The sequence below is a fragment of the Thamnophis elegans genome, chromosome 5, assembly GCF_009769535.1.
Source record: "Thamnophis elegans isolate rThaEle1 chromosome 5, rThaEle1.pri, whole genome shotgun sequence".
Classification (NCBI taxonomy): domain Eukaryota; kingdom Metazoa; phylum Chordata; class Lepidosauria; order Squamata; family Colubridae; genus Thamnophis; species Thamnophis elegans.
In genome coordinates, this window is record NC_045545.1 from 26,532,535 (window position 1) to 26,553,234 (window position 20,700).

The window sequence follows — 20,700 nt, forward strand, 5'->3', positions numbered from 1 at the left end:
CGGTCTTGCCCACCCCTTCCCTGCCTCCCGCCTGCTCCAGTTGCCGCAGCCAGGGGTGGGGGCTCGGTGCCTGAAGTCTCTTGCCTCTCTTCCAAAATTTCGCCAATGGGCATCGGTGAAGCGCGCTCTTTCTCTTCCTCACAAAACACATTTCCTTTCCCCCCACGCGTAGTTATTGGCGATATGGACTCTTGGAGGCTGCGCTCCCGGGTCGCGTTTCCTTTTTGCAGCCCACGAGAATGCCTGGTTCTGAGCCTCAAAAAATGAGAGTTCTCTTAAGGCTGCAAAAAAGGAATATACTTTGGTCCTTGAAGCGCTTTTCCTGTTATTTGGACATTATATATATACATACGTACATACGTACGGTATGTATATATGCATGTATGTATTTATGTATGTATGTATGTATGTATGTATGTATGTATGTATGTGTATATATATATATATATATATATATATATATATATATATATATATATATATATATATATATATATATATATATATGTCTGTAGTCCATAATATAGTGATGATTTAAAAAAAAATTAGTTGAGCACATGGAATCTTTTTTCTTTTAGTATATTTTGGAGGTGGGGGCCCACTTTGTTATTTAAGATAGTATCTCCTTTTATATATGGTAGTGAAGATACCTAATACTCCCACCCCCTATTTCCCCCACGACAACCTTGTGAGGTGGGGGGGGCTTAGATAGAGTGAATGGGCTTAATACTGTATTCTTTTTACATTGCTGTCCTCTGGCTTATTTAATTTTGCCCTTGCTCTTTTTATCTTTGACCTTGATTAATTCAGCTGTTTATTCCTTAAAATCTACATACAAAATGGAAGGTGGGATATGATTCAGGTGTTGAATTGGGAAGGTGGATTTAAAAAGTATGTTTGTATTCCCCCATTTTCACCCCCCACCCCTGCGTGCGCTCAGCGGGCCACGGTAAAATTATCAAAGGCTGACTGGTCCGCGGCGATAAAAAGGTTGGGGACCACTGCTCTAGAGGAACCACCTCCACCGCCTGAATGTTGAGGAGGTGGGCGATAGCCTGATCCTGGAACGGAAGGAACGACCTGAAGAGATTCGGAAGGGTGGAGAGAAATTCTAACCTGAGACCGTGACAAACTGTGGCTCGGACCCAAGCATCCGACGTGATCTCGTCCCATCGATCTGCATAGAGGGAAAGGCGGCCGCCGATGGAATGACTCAGGTTTGAGTCACTTCCCCCTGCGGTAGGGATGGCTGCCTCCTCCACGAAAGGGCAGTCTGGACTGGTGCTGGAAATGGTTTCTGTCCTGAAATAGGAGAGGGCCCTGTCTGGAGAGGCTGAGGGAGAAGAAGGGCTGAAACCCCTAGGGGAGGAATGCTCAGAAAAAGGCCTGATTGGAGACCTGGATCTGTCCCTGGAAGTAGGCCCTGTGGCCTTGGCCTCCCTCTCTGCTCTAGCAAAGGTCTTTTCAATGGCCTTGTGCCTTCTGGCCTCCTCCCTGGTGGAGGCCCTAGATGGGTGCTGAGCCGTGCTAGGCCTAGGAAGGGGAACCCCCTCGGAGCCCTGCACCAAAGCCTCCACACCCCCATTGGGCCTTCCACCTGGCCCTGGGGAAGATCCGACCCCTCCTCCATGCCCCACTCATGTGTCCGACGAAGAAGGAGAAGTCACTGGCCTCTGTAGGCCCCACCGGGACCTGGGACTGCTGGGTGGAGTGCAGGGACTAGGCCAAAACCGCCTCCAGCTGGGCCTCACGATCGGCTGTAGAATGAGGCAAGGGTCTTGCGCACGTGGTGGCAGCCAAAATGGCCACCGGAACTCTGTGCGGAGGCGAGGGGCCGAAAACCAGCACATGCGGCTCAGCTCCGCTTCTAGAAGCCGATGCCGCTCCGATTAAGGACGGGGGGAGCCACGCGGCTCACCGGCACACACTCCTCGCCCCAAGCTCCCCTTGCAATTCCAGTAATACCGGAGCCACGCGGCAGCCACCCAAATCAAACAGCGGCTCCGCGGATAGCTCCCACACGCCACAAGGTGCCGAAAAACGCTCTCCTTCACCCGGGAAAGGCAAACTGCCTTCCCTGAAGCTGCTCCTGGAGCTGGCACCCCCGCAATCCCGGGGATAGGGCTGAGGCTCCGGGCCCACGGGGGGGGGAGGATGGATGCCCCACAGGGACCTCCCCAACCCCCTGAGGCAGAGGACTGTCCCTTGGGGCCGCAGCCCAATCAGGCTTTGAGAATACCCACACGTGACCACTCCCTCCCTTCCTCTGGAAAATAATCAATTCCTCGCTCTATCATAAGAATCATTTCAAATGTATAAGAAACTACATTGTAAGTAAAAGCTGAAGGGCATTAGACCTTGGCAACAGCCCTGGTATTTTATGATAATCTCTCATCCAATATTGATCAGGCCCCACACCTGCTTCATGTTTCATCTCCATCTACACCTCCTTTCCATTTCCAGTACCATAATTCTGATTGGGGAGAGAAAAAAGCAAAATAAACTGAGCCACTAAAATTAAAACTCTGTGTTGCTAAATTGCTGGGCATGACGTCAAAGACTAGGTTTGGGGCAGGGACGGGGTTAAGCTGCAGAAGCTACATTTGGGTTTCCTACTCCAGTTTAGCAATCGTTGTACAAGTAGTCAAGTAGTCCTTGCTTAACAATGGTAGTAGAAATTGGCAACTCCATCCGTAAGTGATGAAGTTGTAAATCGCAATGTCACACTATAGTGCCAACTTAAAAGAGCAGTTTAAATTGCCATCACCAAGCAAATCCCACACTCTAATTGCGATGTCATATGATCCCATTTGCCACCTCCTGCCAACTGCCCCATTGACTTTGTTGGAATTCAACAAGGTAAGACACAAATGGTGACCACACAACTGTGGAATCACAACCATCATAATTGTTATCTAGTTGCCAAATGCCCTTTAAATTGCGATCCTGTTTCTATGGAGTTGTTAAGACAACGCAACTAAGAGGAACAGTGATAAATCCCCCATCATAACTGTGATAATTCTCATTCAATGAGATCTATCTGTGATGTCAACCAGTAAAACTGCTTTTAAACCAAGATACCCTTGTTTCTAGTCCCTAATCACTGCACCACCATGGCATCCTTTTCCTCCTCATACAATAGACCCAAGAGTATGTGTAATCCATATGAAGCACATCTTTCATTCAGACATATTAGACTATAGGTATCTGCTACCCCAATTTGCTGAGATTGCTTGGGCCAAAGCTATTCTTTTGATATTCAAGAAGGGATCATCATAGCCTATATTCTTTCCAGTTGACTAAATTAGTACATCCACGTCTTCTTAAGAAGCTGTACCTAACATTTACACTACTTATTATATATGTGTTTTCGTAACAAAATATCTTATCAGCCCTGCAATAGCTGGAATGAAGCTTTTGGATTTTCTCCCAATTAATAACTCTTGTTTTCTCTCGTTCTCTCTTTTTGGTACAAGACCGGCAGGGTCCTTCAACACAGCAGTGAAATGGGACAGCTAATTATCAACGAATCCACCTTGCTGCACCACATTTGGCAACTTTTATCAGCGCAGGACAGCTGCATTCTCTGTGTTTGAAGCAAAATGTCATTCTCTGCTAAATGCAACAAGACTTATATCACTAATGATGCCTTGACGCTCCAAAGAAACAACTAAAGCCTAATTAAAAATTCAGATTTGTTCTCCTAAGCATAACAATATTAACTGCTTTTCCATCAGGACCTTGTTACATCTTTCCAAAATGTTTGGTTATCCCCCACCCCCTCCAAAAAGCGTAAGATGATAGGATGAAAAACTGTTGTAGACTTGGGGCATTCTTGGAGCATTTTTAAAAGACTGTTATGGTTGGAACAGAACCAACACACAATCATGTAAACCAGATGGGTTTTTTTTACTTCGCTCCTTCAATTCTAATTACTACACTGCAGATTGTTTTTGTAGGAAAAAAAATGGTTCCATACAGATTTATCAGCTGTAACACTTTGGGTTGCATTTGGTTTCTTTAAATATCCAACTGATTTTAAAAAGGGATGGAAATTGTATGGCAACCATAAACTACAAAAAGGCTGTGATTTATTAAACTGGCCCATTTCACTTGACATTAAATATTTGAAAACTAGCATAATCCACATATAGGCCGAAGTTTAATTTAGCTGATGAATGTTAAATCAGGATTTGTTCAATCCAAAGTGTTAATATAATAAATGTTCATATATTGACAAATAATTCACGATTCACAGCCTTGTCTTTCAATCCATGATGATGTCAAAGTAACTCGACATTACCTAATTGAACCATGTAGTTTGTAATTACGACTGGCTCAAGGTAAGTCTAACCTGCCTCACAGATTGTTGTTCTGGAGAAAATAGGAGGAGGAAAATATCTTGGATAATATGTTTGCCATCTTGAGTTATTTATTAAAATAACCAAAAGTGGGATATGAAATAAATAAATAATACAATGAAGTAAAATAATATAAAATAATAAAATAAGGAGTATTATGTATGTTTGCCACTTTAAGTTACTTATGAAGTAAAAAAGGTGGGATAATAAAATAAAATAATAATAATATATAATAAATATAATAAATATAATAAATATAATAAATATAATAAATATAATAAATATAATAAATATAATATAATATAATATAATATAATATAATAATATAATACAATACAATATAATATCTAAAAGGTCACCCAGCTGCCTTTGTGCCTAAGGTGGGACTAGAACTCATGGTCTCCTGTTTCTTGCCTGATGTCTTAATCATTACATCAAACTGGCTCTCAGTATAATATAACGTTTTAAATACAAAGAAATAGAGCCGCGGTGGCGCAGTGGTTAGAATGGGATAATGCAGGCTACTTCTGCTGACTGCCGGCTGCCTGCAATTTAGCAGTTCAAATTTCACCAGGCTCAAGGTTGACTCAGCCTTCCATCCTTCTGAGGTGGGTAAAATGAGGACCCAGATGATTGGGGGCAATATGCTGATTCTGTAAACCGCTTAGAGAGAGCTGTAAAAGCACTATGAAGCATTATATAAGTGCTAATGCTAAATATAAAACCATCATTATGTCACAATTTGTGAATCTCATATAATTTGTAAGCAAATTGCAATCATTAATTTATTTGTATGGTTTATATTTTCTTGTTCCCAAAGTGAGCATTTTTAAAGCAGCTTGTACTCTAATCTGTTTGTCTTCTGACTTGCATATCAGAACCTGCATTCCAAAAGTAGGCAAGTGGAAGATCATGATAATGACCACATTTGACTGGATTTTATGTAAATTAAATTCACAGTTCATCTCTGTGTATTCAACCATTTCTTTCTTCATGATGTTATTTAAAGCGAAAATTCTGTTTGGAAAGCATTCAACACTCTCGTGGAAAACCTGTACCCCTTACTCTTAACTATACTATAACACCAAGTATCACATTACAGAAAAAAAATAAAGCTAATTAAAGCTAAAACCATACAGTACCTAAGTTGAGTAATTTTTAATTGTAGTTATATACTTATCAGCTATTGTGGGATTACAGCAATATTCATTTCTTCACTTTTGCCTCTCTTATAAAGCTTGACTGGGATAAACTAGAATAATTTCACTTACCCTAACAGATAGTCCAAGTATTGCTAAACACACAAAAGAAATGAACAAGAAATAGAAATATCCCCTTCTTATATTTCTTTCAGCTTTATTAATGTTAAAATAATAATGTAAATAGCAATGCATAAGTCTTTGGCTAGAAATACAATGAATGTAGAATGTATAACAGAACCCCTTCAAGCCAAATATACAGTATATACTAATGTTAAAAGCAGTACTATGTCAAAAAGTGTTGACAATTTTTGGCAACCCAGCAATTCTTACTACTCTAAATCTCCAGCCAGCAAAATACTTCATCCTATTATTAGGTACTCCCAACTTGGAAATGAACTGCTGACCCTTGTATATGTCAAATCTATTTTTCCTTCATTAAGTAGAAATCTGCGGCAGTTAATGCCATACTGCTACTATGGAATACTGTACTACTACTTCAAACTTTCCCTTTCTAATGTGAGCTAGGCAACAGTAAAAAATTATTAAGAGTTGGAAAGGCATACAAGAATAATAGGAAAAGAAAGTATAACAAAATACACATAATGGAACCCACTAAATATTTTTGCAGCAGTTCTATGAGATGTCTATCTTATTTGGTTAATATAGGGAGAAAAAATCTATAGGGTCAAACCAAAAACCTATAAATTCTTGCATTGCTTCTCATGACTGCTGACCCTATGCCTGTCAAGACAATACAACTAAACAGAAACCTAAAAAACCATCTCCTGTCTCTATACTTGACCATTAAAGTTAAAAAACCCAGGACTAACTCAAATACTTGACACCCCTTCATTATGTGATGTATTCATTTCATCTTATTTCTTTATTTCATTTATAATATTTATTTGCTGCCTAGCTTGCTGCAAATTGAGATGGTTTTAATCAGTTGGTGATCCTCAGGAAGATCCATTTTATTTATATGTTTATTTACCGGATTTATATTACATTGCTTCAATCAATATCAACCCTGACCAGTATTTTATCATGTGACTATTCAGGATTCATCTCACTAGACAAGCAGATTAACAGAACTAAACACCGCCTTGTTTCACACCACATGATTTAATCCCAATGACATCTTGTACCGAAGAGACAGGGGAACAGCTCAGAATTACAGTAATCCCATCCCATTTCTCAAGATGATACTTGAATCAGGAGATTCCTGACACAAGGTTTATAATAGAAGTAGCAGAATATTCACTGGCCTCATTTTCCTGCCTATGCAACAGAGATTTGCTGGCCACTGCAGTCCTTGCCATGAACAAAAGATGTACAATATAAATCCAAAGTAGTGAATTGTTCTAGCCAAAGTGTTGATGCAATTATTTTCCAGGCTGCATATATTTTAACAATGATTTTAAGAGATGGCTTTCATCCAAAACAAATAGCAGGATTAAATCAACATGAAATGATCAATTCTTACAATATTGACATGAAGCATGACCTTTGTGTATGCTGCTGATCCATCTTGTCAGCAAATTCTATTCTTCTATTTTATAGATAATTCCAAGATTGGCATGTGAACTAGTTGGATCAACTTAAATACAAATACAAAGAAAACACCCTCCAGATCTTTAAAAATGTACACAAATTTAAAAGAAGGTTACAGGTGATCCCCAGACTGACAGAGAAAAACAAAGGAAAGGTGTTTAAAAAGCAGGTCACATTCTAAGCAGAACACGTCATAGTATGAAAAGAATGACCCATCTAGATTTCTTGAAAACAAGCTGGGAATCACCTGAAGCTATTTTTCATTATTTAGAAAAAGGAATCAGCAGATATGCATGCCTCACCCACAGCACACCTATGTATAAGGTTTCCTATGATGTTGCATATGTGATTATCATTCTGAACTGACAGCATTTAATGTACATATGAATGAGAAGTGAATCACTTTGGTTATCACCCAGTACCAATTCAAATGTCTTTCAAGTTTAAACCACACACACATTCAGCTGAAAAATCTAGAGTTAAATGTGATGTAGGCAAGTGTTAATGCCAGCATATTAGTTAATCCAGCTGGTCTTATGCATGTTTATTTTGAAGTCAGCCTTTCTTAACTCAATGGGATTCATTCCAGGTAAATGTGCATAATTCATATGTCACTAAGTTTCAAGAAACAAATATTCTTATCATTACTGCAAAATGCTCCCATATGTCCTCTAAGTATATGTCCAGGTGAACTAAACTTTTCCAAAGTGCAAATTATATACTGTATTTCAGCAACAAGAATTGTTACTTTTAAAGTTGGGGAGGTTGGGGGAGGGACTATAAGCAACCATCCAAGTTAAAAATTGCAGACATTTTTTTTTTACATTTAATGGCAGGCCACGTTTTGCCACATTATTTGGCACAAATCTATGAACATGGTATCTATTGTCAATGCTAAACCATGCATTGAATGCTGTTGTAGAAACTTATTCAACAGGAAGAATGAAGTAAAATGTTGGCATTTTACATTATATGACAAAGTAACATCTATGTTCATGTGTGTCAAATAAGAAGCATTGTTTTATACCTAATTAAGAATCTTGTTAAGATGTCTTGTTTGTAAACTGCAATTAACAATTAAGTTTTAAACTTGTATCAAAATATGGAATACATTTTACATTCTATTATGCCAAGCATAAAAGCTATATTTTCCAATCTAAATCAAAAATAAAGCATGATGCAAAATCTAAAAGTAGCTACACAGTTATACCAATAAACTTGATCAAAGCATTAATTATATTGCCATGAAAAGATAAACAAATCTTGATTGCCGCTTACTATTTAGGATAATATATTCCTGTCCCAACCTTAACTTCCTATGCAATAAATGTGAATATTTTCCACTACAGTATATAAGTATATGAATCCTTATCATCTGAAAAAAAAGGTATTATTCTAACACACAAAAACTAGATTTTTCATAATGTCTGGTATTAGAATTGGGATACTACATTAAACACAAAGGGGGAGAACCCCTATTGACAGCTATAATCTAGGCAGACAGTTCACCTAATTTCTAAAAAGCGTTCTGCATCTTGCAGCATTTTGGTCTTATATACATGTTCACATCATGGAGATTTCTGGCACAAAATGCTCCCTTGATTTTCCTTCTCACCTTTCCAAAAGAGATTTGGCCATTGTTCTTCATCCATTTATGAAGGAATGAAAAACATCTCATATTTCTCGTAGGAAATCTTGTATAATTCCCATACATGCAAATTTTATGAAGTCAACCTCTCAGTACACTTCTCCAGATCCTGATATTTCAGCCTACCCCAGGGCCAAAATTTCACAATAGATCAAAACATGGTTCTTCAGAGTTAGAATAAACACAATGCCTTTCATAATAATTCAGCTATAGAGCCTCTCCTCATTGGTCTCATGAACTTGGGAGTGGCTACCTACTTTTTCTATTTTCATCTTCTGCTTCTGTCACATACAGTACTTTCCTTTTTTTAACTTACACAATTACCTCCAGACCTTTATCTATCTTAACTTCCCCAATCAGCTGTATCCCTACAAAAATATTCAGGGTCAGATTCAAAATATCTACAATTTTTTTTTTCTTCAGTACTACCTTTCATCTAATCTTATTTTATTTCATCTGTATCACAATCTATTCTAAACCTTATCCTTATAATTTCTTTCACCTCAATTATCTTAGCTATCATTTTAGGTTTTCTTCTATACTGCTCCAGCGACTCAGAGCAGATTTGTAATTAGGTAAATGTCTTTTCTTGTATAGCTTATTCCAATCATAGGACATCTGACCATACTTAGAACTATAGGGCAATCCTATCGTATACCATTGTTACAACTGGAGTTTTTCAGCGTAACAAGAATATTTGCCGACTTATTACTAGAAGCCAATAAAATCACAGCCTTCTAAAATAACACAGTCTCTACTTCAGAAATCACAGCCTTCATTTCAAACTGAAGCTTTTATAACACAAATAGGTTCCTCTAAAATGAACAATATATAAGTATTAATAAAAGTGTTTTAATCTATTGAGGGCATCTGGCTTTAAACTTTTCCCTTATGAATAGCAGGCTATAGTTAGAATTTGCAATGGGTATTTTTATTGAAACCAATAAATTTTTAAAATCTGCCATTCCTAAAGACAGGCGTTTTATTAGCTAAATATGTTTAAATTACACATTTGAAAGCATCGTATAATCAATGCGCATGTGGTTAATACACCTTGATTGGATTAAAAGAGGTCTCATACATACCCAAAGATATGCAAAGTTCTTCAAATGAAGGGATCCAGTTTCACTACACATTTACACACACAAAAAACCAAAAACCTGCAATAATCCTTAACAGATTTGCAAGAGACCACAGAGTATACATAGGCTTCTCAGAGGGAGAAACACATCTTTCGGCTCTTACAAGAAGTGACTTGTGAATTCTCCATAGTTCAGTGTATCAATAATTTACTACTATCTACCTTGTTAAGCGAAGTCATTTTAATGCATGGCTTCTTACTATAAAGGCCAGGAAGAGAAGAACTGACAAAGGCTGAGCCCCAGGAGGGAAGGGAAACAAAAATATTTCAAAAGATAATGGAAGGGAGTGGGTTTGAAGAAGATAAAGAGCCATTTGGGCACAGACCCCTGCTGCTTCCATAGAAGTGTCTCCTTTTCAATCTCGGAAGCTTTAAAAACTGCCTTTGCCACTGACTACTTGCATTTGCAGGGTGTTGGGGATCCAATTTCACCTTTTGTCCAGGGAGCTGGCCCTTGGTGGCAGTAACACAGCTATTAGCCTCCTTTGCAGCAAGGACAATACTCAAACTGTCATTAATATGCAACCACAAAGGCAGGGATAGACCATAATTACTAATCATCTGGCTCCCTCTGAACTGAAGCAAATTATCCAGGGTCAGGAAATGAGTTTTTTCAGGAAAGAAATGAACTTGTTAACTTAGATCCTTAAATTAGAAAAGTAAAATTATGCCTATCTGAAGCATATTTCCATTTACAATCCTGACGTTTTGTATCTACCCGTTTGCTATCGCAAATCTTTTTTTGTTTGCCTCTCAAATCTGTAGCTGGCTCTAAAGTATGGGTTATGTATGCACCGTGAGAATATTTTTCCAAAACAAGGCCTTCCTTTCCCACCTCTTTTATCAGCTATCATAAAGTGCCCAATTTGAGCCACACTTAAGATAATTAAGCACTTGCCATGCAAAAAGAGAAATTGCAAACCTAGCCATGATTTAGTCCCAATAAACAGGTCGCTAAAATATCCGAGTATCGAGGCAGAGTTTTAATGCTTTTCATTAATTTTCATTCTGAAGAAAACTTGGTCAAACTTGGTTCTCAGGAGAAAGCACTAAACAATGAAACCTCGTTCCGGTTTTTGGTTTCACATTTAGTTAAACCTTCAGTTATTTACGACAACTGGGTGTTTTCCAATCAGCCGAAACTAGGTACGTGCAAAAAGATTCGGATTTCCGTCTAAACTCTTCAAGGTAGCATATATATATGTATATTTACCGAATCTTTGAAGGCAGACCGAAAGTATGCAGAATGCCCAGTTGCAAGCTTCTACTTTGCCTCCCACCCTCGAAAGTATCTCTCTGCCCAGGAGGCAACAGGCTAAATCCAGGCGATCGTGTTTCAGCATTCATCGATGCTCTCATATGAAAGGGTACGGGAGGCTCCCGGATCAAAAGTCAGTAAGCGGTCGTGAGAAAACGCACGTTCTGATCATGGAGAAACTTTCCTCTGTCCCCGTCCCGCCCCCACCTCTCAACGAAGGATGGGGAGAACCTCCGGCCAAGAGATTCCTTATAAAATTGAGGCGCCGAAGCTGCTCTTCCATCAAGGCATTTTAAGAAGAGAAAGACGGAGTCTCTGGAGAAGCATCAAATACTAAACGAGGGAAGGAAGAGCTTTTAAAGTAGATGGAGGGAAACGGGGGGGGGGGGAAGGAAGACAGCCAGGGGGGGTAAAAAAAGGAAAGGGGGGGAAATCAGGAAGAAGGAAAAGAAAACGACAATATTCGGGGCAAATAGGAAATATTATCTACCTGCACAGTAACGACGCCCAACTCCTCCGCAGCTAGTTTTCTCATCTGAGTGGCCAAAACTTGCGCTTCGTCCAGAATGGAAAACTCCGAGTCGGCGGCGCCGAATCTCCAGAAAAGTGCCATGCAGACGATCCACAGGGGCCGCTGTACGCCGCCGTCCCTTCTCCGGGGGAGAACCGAGCCGCCGGAGGAGTAGGGAGCTGGTCGGGCGGCCTCCTCCGACCCGGCTGGCCTGCTCGCCATGATGCTGGCGACGGCGGCTGCTGCTTTCCTGCCCCGAGCGCGGCTCACAAACTTTCCCCGACGCTTCCCAAACTTCGGTGCGGGGTTGAGGGCGGGCGGGAGGCAGAGAGGGAGGAGCAGGCGGCTGCTACGCCTCGGGGCTCCGGGGAGAGGCGGCCGAAAGCTCCATGCCGAGGCCGCCAATCACGAGTCCCGGGGACGCCTGCTTCCAAGGGAACGGCTCGGTTACTTCGAAGCGAGCGGCCGGGAAGCTTCCTCGCCGAGAGACGGGGCAGAGGGACGCTGCGCGCGCTCTCGCCTCTCGCTCGCGCTGCGTGCGGGGAGAGTGGGAGCTCCGCTTCGGCTGCCGATTGAAAACAGCGCTGGGGCTGCGGTGAGCGGCAAACTCCGGAGCTGAAAGAGGCTGAGGAAGCGTCAGGGCCGGGATCGGAGTCAGCCAGGGGGGAAAGGGAGGTGTCTGGTGCCACCAAGCTGCGCGTCGGCTCTTCTGCACAACAATGACTGGGTTGGGAATGGCGAGGCCGGGCCAGCCTCGCGCGCTTGCTTCTTCCCCCTCACGGCTTTCGGAAACTTTCCCTCTCACCCAGCCGGCGGTTTGCAGAACCGGGTCTTCAAAGTCCCCCTCCCTCACCTGTTGAAACGAACATGTAACACCTTCCTTTGAAGAACTTTTCTTATAGTACTCCCCCCCCCACTCGCTTGCTCCGCCCAGGACTAGTTAGGATTTCATTCGGGCATTTGATGAAGTGATTTCCAGGGCGGCAGAGGTGTTGGCCTGCGCCGCGAAGCCCTCGAGGATTTGGTTCACACTTTTCACGACGGGGAGAGTGGATTGTCTTGCACTGTAAACTTCTGCGGAGTACCGTCCGCTTTGTCAAATCCATGCAACCATGGTGAGGTTCACACAGCCGCACCGCATGTCGGCCAACGTGTTGTGCAAGATCAGCCCCTGTGATCAGTATGTGGTGACTATTCAGTACCCGGTGGTTAAGATGGTTAAGTGTGTGGGGGATGTACACAGCTTAAAAACAGTGAGATGAGAGATAAAGTAAAATTAGTGACTCAATAAGTAAACAAATGAGAAGCCAGAGGGAAATGAAATCTATAAGTTGCAGACAGTGATAATTACCTATGGTTAGGTGACTACTTCCAAAGCAGCTGATAGGTCACATCCATTAAAGCTGTAAAGTATATTATTGCATTATTACCTGATTAACTCATGAAAATGATTTAAATAATTCTCTTTAATCAATCAGATTAAATCTTCTAATAATGTGCTGAAAGTAATACTTTAATAAAATGATAATCCTTAAGGTACTGCAAGGCTAGGGAAAAACCTGTTGCTCACTAATAGCTCTAGTTTTTCTTCCAAGAGAAAAAAAAATGCTAAGGGAATGAGTTTACTCATAAGTTCACAGTTGTTTGCTTCCTATCAATGAATGTAGCAGAAGCAAGAATAAAGGAGCTACCAGAGCCACCAGACACCAGGTAACACACATGTGCTAGTTGTTCCCGACTCTAGGGCACGATGCTCATCTCCGTTTCAAAGCCAAAGAGCCAGCGCTGTCCAAAGATGTCTCTGTAGTCATGTGGCCGGCAAGACTAAAAGCCGAAGGCGCAGGCAATGCTGTTACCTTCCCACCAAAGATGGTTCCTATTTTTCTACTTGCATTTTTATATGCTTTCGAACTGCTAGGTTGGCAGAAGCTGGGACAAGTAACGGGAGCTCTCTCCATTACCGCGGTGCTAGGGATTTGAACCGCTAAACTGCCAACCTTTCTGATCGATAAGCTCATTGTCTTAGCCACTGAACCACCGCATCCCACTATCACCAGGTAGAAAGGATCATTTTAAGCACATTAAGATGGGATGAGGGAATTTGGTGAATGCTGACTTGATGAAATGCTATTGTCTCAGTGTATCCTGAGGTAGAGATGAGGAAAGGCCAAGTGTCTCTGCATTGATAGACAAGAATATTTGTAGGTCACGGTTGAATCGTGAGTCCTTGGTGCTCTCTAAGCTTGGTGGCTTTCTTGTAGACATTTCATTACCAAACTAGGTTACATCATCAGTGTCATCAGTGTACTTAGTTCAGAGAGCACCAAGGATGTCACTGTCTCTTTATTAGAGACCTAGAAAGGATAGATTGTCCATACCAGCAATCATTGAGACCATCCTTGGCAGTGTAAAATGGAAGGAAGGCTGGGATTTCCTTTGTTAACAACCTCTTGGGTAGCTAAGGAGAGCTTTGGTCAGAAAAGAGGATAATTGCTGTATAATGCTGTGACTCGAATAGAGAGTTTGATCAAAATCTTCGATCAATTAGTTAAAAAAAGCACCATTCACCCACTACTCCTTGAGAAAGAACCATTCTTTCATATAGAAAATCCAGCCTAGTGTTGGTCCCACTTGCCCTACCAACATTATTAGCATCATAACTCAGAACAGGTGAGTTGATGAATGACACCAGAATGCCTAAAGCAGAAAATCTGCAGATGTTTAATAATAGCAACATAATGCCAGCAGTCCCAATCAGCATGGTCAGTTTTGAGGGATCCTGGGAGTTGTCATCTAGAAATAACTGGATGACCACAGATACTAAACGTCAAGTGGTATTTTGACATACATATCACTGAACTCATGAGCTTGACAGATACATGTATAGCTCTTAATAAATGCATATTTAACTGCACATTTCTTTTTAGAAGGTTGATGTCAAATGTTCCAGTCTGCTGAGAAAACATGGACAAAGTCCAGCAAGGGAAATAAAGGAATATGGGTAAAGGTCTAACTGATTTAGCACCTCTCACTAATATGCTCTATGAGGGACGTGGTGGCTTGGTGGCTAAGATGCTGAGCTTGTTGATCAGAAAGGCCGGGCGGTTTGAATCCCTTCGACCACGTAATGGAGTGAACTCCTGTTACTTGTTGCTAGGTTCTGCCAACCTAGCAGTTCGAAAGCATGTAAAAACAAGTAGAAAAATAGGGACCACCTTTGGTGGGAAGGTAACAGAGTTCTGTGCACCTTTGGCGTTTAGTCATGCTGGCCACATGACCACAGAGACGTCTTCGGGCAGCGCTGGCTTTTCGGCTTTGAAACAGAGATGAGCATTACTTTGTATTATTGTCAGTAGCTTGCATTAATCTTGAGCAACTCTGCCAATATATCCGGCAAAGTCTCCTGAATTTCTTTGCTGACAGAGTTGTTCCAATTCTTGCAATCCAGATCTAGCAACTCCAACTTTTCTGAACAACCTGTTCAGCCTTCCTGCAAGTAAGGTTAAAGTAGTCTTCCCCAATATTCTGTGCACAAATATGCTTAGACCAACATTTTCCAGATTTCCTAGCCTGCGTGATATTCCCAATTCTGGAAACTGGGAAAGGAAACTTGCCTATGGCTTTACAGCCGAGAGCATTCTTTCCAATAAACATGCACAGCTAAACTTTTTTTCCTCATGCAAACCACAGAGTTATGTAATTTCTAAGTATAGTATTTCAGATTGCAACATATCTGGGATACTCCATTGTACAATTAGAGGCTGAATGATGAAATTAAAACCACTAGCACTGTAGTGCTTATTCAGATGTAAGTATAATAAGATTTACTCCTAAGAAAGTGTCTGCATAGATAGGATTATGTTCTGATTCTAGCTACTACAAGCAATTCAGTTTCAACCAAAATCCATTAATATTATAAAGATAATTTCCCATATCTTAGACATTGAATGTTAATCTAATTATTCAGGAACAAGAGTTTATAGCACTTTTTTAGTCTAACAAATGTTATCAGAAACCTTAAGTTTTTATGAGCTACTGCTCACTTCCTCCGATGCAATTGATGAAGTGAGCTGTAACTCATCATCAAAATGATTAGCTTTTAATAAAAATGTGTTAGTCTGAAAACATGCTGACTTTGGATTTCCACATCTTGGTTTGCACCAGGATTGTTAAGCCTAGCCCATCTGGAAGACAGATGGGGGAGATCAGTTTAAGGTTTCATTCCTTTTTTTTAAGCATAGGTTTTTTTGAAACTATTAGAATACTTTGTGGCTGTTATTTCATAGATAAAGATTGACTTCACACATCATGCTAAGCAGGTATATATTTTGCCTATATAACTGAACTTAATGGAGATTCACATAATATGCTAAGTCCAAAAAAACATTAGGAAAGAATGCTCTATTATGTAATTTCAATTGATTGATTATTTCAAAAGAATCCTTCTGCTACTTGAGTAGAGGATGACTATAAGAACTTGCATATTCTGGACCATCAGACAGACAACTGATTCACGAGCCACTTTGCTCAAGTATAGTTATGAAGACATAAACTATCTTCACACACACAAAAAAACCCTAGTTGACAGAGCCACAACTTATAGAATTGATTAATACTTTGAATCCATGCAATACATTGAGGGAGAACCTAGCCAACTTTATTTTAGCCAAAATATTATGCACTCTTGGTCTTCCAATCCAAGAATAACTTCAGGAAATGGGCAATTAACACCTTCCAGGAACCCAGATAGATAGAGTAAGAGGAGTAAATTGGACACATTTGTTATCTGACATTGCTCAGCAAGGAGACTTGCATGACAAAACAGCTGTCTTGCACTTAAGATACTATCATGGGCCAAAGACATTAAGTTTCAGGAATGTGATGTAAGTTCTTTTGTGCCAGATAAAATACTTGTCCTTTCCAAGAATTGTTATTCTGTGCAGTTGTGGAATAAATTTTATTTATTTCAAAGATAAGATATTTTTAAAAAATGACAAGGATAAAAAGACAAAAAGGACAAAAATTATAAACAAGACAAAAAGAAAAAGTAATATTAAAAAATTATGCACAGCATATATGAAATCAACATTAAACATACACTATCCACCCTAGTAGAATGTTGATAAATATGCCTCAAATAAATCTAGTAAATTTCTCCTTGTGCAATAGGTCTACAAATAATTATAATCTTTCTCATCTATATTTCCTATATTTCCTATGTCACTATTTACATTCTTTAAAAATACATCAAATATAGGAATCTAATATCTACCAGCATCCTTGATTTGGTTCTTGTTATGTGCATTATTGCTATCCAATTCTGTATTTCATGTGTTTCTTCATTTCTCTACAGTCATGCAATCTTTAAACTCCATTAAAATAACAACAATGTAAACTGATAATTCATTCCTTCTCCAGTAAATAAGATTAGAATGCTTATCAGTTTTGCTCTGCAGGGCAAATCCTCTCCCAGATCTTTAGTTTCATAAGCTAATGAGAAAAGGAAATAGACTTATCCAACTTCAAGACAGCCATCCTCCCAAAGCAGTTACTCCAATGCCCATTACAGCTTTTTTTCTACTCTATGTAGTGTCTTTGAGTTGTTAAAAAGATAAGGAGGCACAATTGGGGGGGGAGTGTCATTCTTTGTGGTTACAAATGGGGCAGAGGAAGAAAGCATGCAAAGAAATACCAGTAGTCATTTTGGGATCCTTCTTCCCAAGGAATATGCAGATTCAACATTGCATTATAATAAACTAATGTAGATCTTAATATACAGTAGAGAGTACATTTCAGGTATTATTTGCTATCACGTGGGTGGCAGGAGCATCCAGGGGGCCAAATTACAAGGCATGTGTCATGTCATAATTACATAATTGTGTTATTTGCATGTTGATATCATGGGTGCCAGTGGGGGGCTGCATTCATCCTTTTTGTTAAGCCATAATTTGTTTGACCCTAGTTAGCTGGATTCACATAACACAGCAAGCCAGAAACAATGGATTACAAACTTGTGCTGCCTGAGTTCATGCAACGCACCCTTCCAAACAGACAAATCCCACTGCAGCTTAATCACTGCCTGAAACCAATCCTAAAGTGGTGGAGCTGGACTAGACACCTGTTTGTCAAAAATATGGGAAATGTCTTTAAAGGATTTAGGAAGGGGAACAATCTTGCTAATGCCTCAACAGGCTAAGCTAATTAGCATCTGGTTCTGCCTTTGGAGAGGCTGCTTCTCGTTCTAGTTTAGATAATGTGTGGAAGGATCTACAAGTCAGTCACTGGTGCTGATTATAATGTATACAATGTGCTACTTTCAAGTGTCTAATTTAAAACTGTAATTTCCCTCTTAATAAATGTATAAACTTTGCCAAATTTCTGGAATCCCTTGTATATTTATTCTTTAAATAAATGATTTTCAGTTAATTTGTCTTAACTTGAAAGCACTTGACATTATGAAATAAGCACCTTTCCAAACATTACAGGATTGTGCGTACGTGTTCATAACAAGTGTACAAATATAGTAAAAAAAATGAAACCCAACCAAGTATTAGTTGGTTTTAAAAACAGAAGAATCTACACTCACTGGAGTCTAATTATTTAAAAAAATTAAGCTTTTTTGTTGCTATTGTAAGGAAAGTGTCTTTTAAATTGGATTGAGGTGTATTGCCATATAGTACTTGTTTTGCTGCAAGAAAGAAAGAGCAAATGATCTTGGAAAAAGAAAAGCCTTGGGAAAAAAGAAAGTCTTGGCAAGTTAGCACTGAGTATGAATTACAATTAGGTTAAGAATCCAGAGGGAATGTAATGTTTATATCCATAAATAATCTGCATTATCTGTGCCATATTTTTACTGGAATACTACTATAAAGCTAGAACGCATAGTGTCCTGTCCTTTAAATGGGGAGTGCAGTATGAATTAATAAAACAATTACGTATTAAATATTATATTAAAAATGTCTAAACTGGAAAGGTCGTGGCTCTGACATGATGTCCTTGAAAAGATGCCATGTTTATCTCAGTCCCAGTGTATATACAACAAATGTTAGGTGACCTTGGAACGGATGAAAGGAAAGCAGAAAAATAGGAGGAGCAGGAATAGGAAGAAGAAAGAATTGGCTATTATAAGCATACAAATATCATAAATCTCTGTACAATCTCACCTCCGGGTCTCAAAAAAGAGAAAGCTTCCAGGAGCTTTTGTGCAATGCCAATCAAGTGGAAGAGCACAAGAGACTGCCTTCTGCCCCCACAGTAGGAGAATTGCTACTACCAGGGAGCTCAAGGCGGAAGAAGAAAAACAGAGAAAAGGAATGTATCTTGGAGTCCAGGAAGATAGTTAAAAAAACCCAGGCTATCCCCTGGTTTGAAATCTAAGGGCTAGGCAAGTGGGAGACCTGGGGGAAAAAGATCTCCTTCAAAAAGAATTGCAAAGAGAAGGAAGTTAACACTAAAAAAATATAGAAGGTCTGGAAGGCCAAACAGCATGAGTGGCAAGGTATTATTAGGATTTTGGAGCTATGTTTGAAATGAGGTACAATGAGGAGGTTGTGTCAGGAAGAAGAAAATGAAAAAGCAGAATTGCTTAATATCTTTTAATGTCTTGCTTCCCTCAGAAAAGCAAGAACACTCTTTGTGATACGATTGTGGATCTGCAATAGAAATAATTGTCCTATTACTGGTTCTGTAGCATGAAGGGATAGGTCCATGGTGTTCAACATCTTTATAAATAACTCAGAACAGAAGGAATGTTCTGCAGATAACTCCAACACGGAGGGGTTAGCTAATAGTTCGAAGCAATGGTCCCCAACAGTGGTGAGATTCAAATTTTTTTACTACCAGTTCTGTGGGTGTGGCTTGGTGGGCGTGGCACAGGAAGGATACTGTAAAATCTCCGTTCCCTCCCCACTCCAGGGGAAGGTTACTGCAAAATCCCCATTTCCTCCTGATCAGCTGGGACTCAGGAGGCAGAGTATAGATGGGAGCGGGGCCAGTCAGAGGTGGTATTTGCCGGTTCTCCGAACTACTCAAAATTTCTGCTACCAGTTCTTCAGAACCTAGTCAGAACCTGCTGAATACCACCTCTGGTCCCCAACCTTTTTGGCTGCATGGACTGGAAGTGGCAGCAGCTGTACCAACAGGGGAGAGGGGATGGTTGGGGACCCCTGGTGTAGAGGATAAAATCTCAGTCTCAATCATGGCAGATTTCAACAGTGGGTCAAATCCAGCAGGATAATATTCAACCATGATGTGTATAAAACGAATCTGGGAGGAAAAAGTCAAACCCATTGATACAGGATTGTGTAGATGACAGCTCTGGTGAAAAAGATATAGGAGTACTAGAATCACTATGATTCAACAGCTGAAAAAGCCAATGCAGTCTGGGTCTGTATTAAGAGGAACATTGCATTTAAATCAATGGGAAGTCATGCAGATGGTCACATGAGTTACAATGGAAATTGGGACTGCGGTTGTGGGTCCTTGAGATTACACTGCAACCAGGACTGACAGGTTTGCTGTTGGTAAGCAATAGTAAAGCATGATGTCATGTGACCACATTTTTTAAGCAGTGGTGATCCAAACAGGCCCAGCTATGGCTGTAACCAAAAAAAATGTGTAAATTGTTAAGCAAGAAGCAGAGGAAGTCACAGGTAAGGAGTGTTGGAATGGTTGGAGGGTTACCATTGAGGATGTGGGGCCTGGGAGTTGAAGTCCACATATCTTAAAGTTGTCAAAGTTTAGAAACAACGAGTTAGGCAATGCAGAATGACTACATTTGCCCCACTTGCTAAATCTAGTATGGATAATTCATAGACTGCATATAACCCGGTATCCTATTAGAAGGTCATACATAAGATGTTGGAGATGAAAGTGTCCTTGTTAGGACTGAAATGGGAGTTAGATGACAGATTGAGTGCCCCATGTACTGTAATCAGCCTTTGACAATCTACTGCAGTCATATGACTCTGAATGGGTTAAGCTTGGACAAAAACTTTCCACATAAATCACAACTGCACAATCTTTGCAC

General features: G+C 40.1%; 1 protein-coding gene across 1 annotated transcript in view; it reads right to left on the bottom strand.

Annotated features, from left to right (window-relative positions):
- Positions 1–12,212, bottom strand: part of CACHD1 (cache domain containing 1) — a 135,908-nt gene extending 123,696 nt beyond the window's left edge. Inside the window, 1 exon segment of the mRNA XM_032217813.1 lies at positions 11,652–12,212. Coding sequence (XP_032073704.1) covers positions 11,652–11,894 — 243 coding nt within the window. The 5' untranslated portion in view covers positions 11,895–12,212.
- Positions 12,213–20,700: the final 8,488 nt, after the last annotated feature.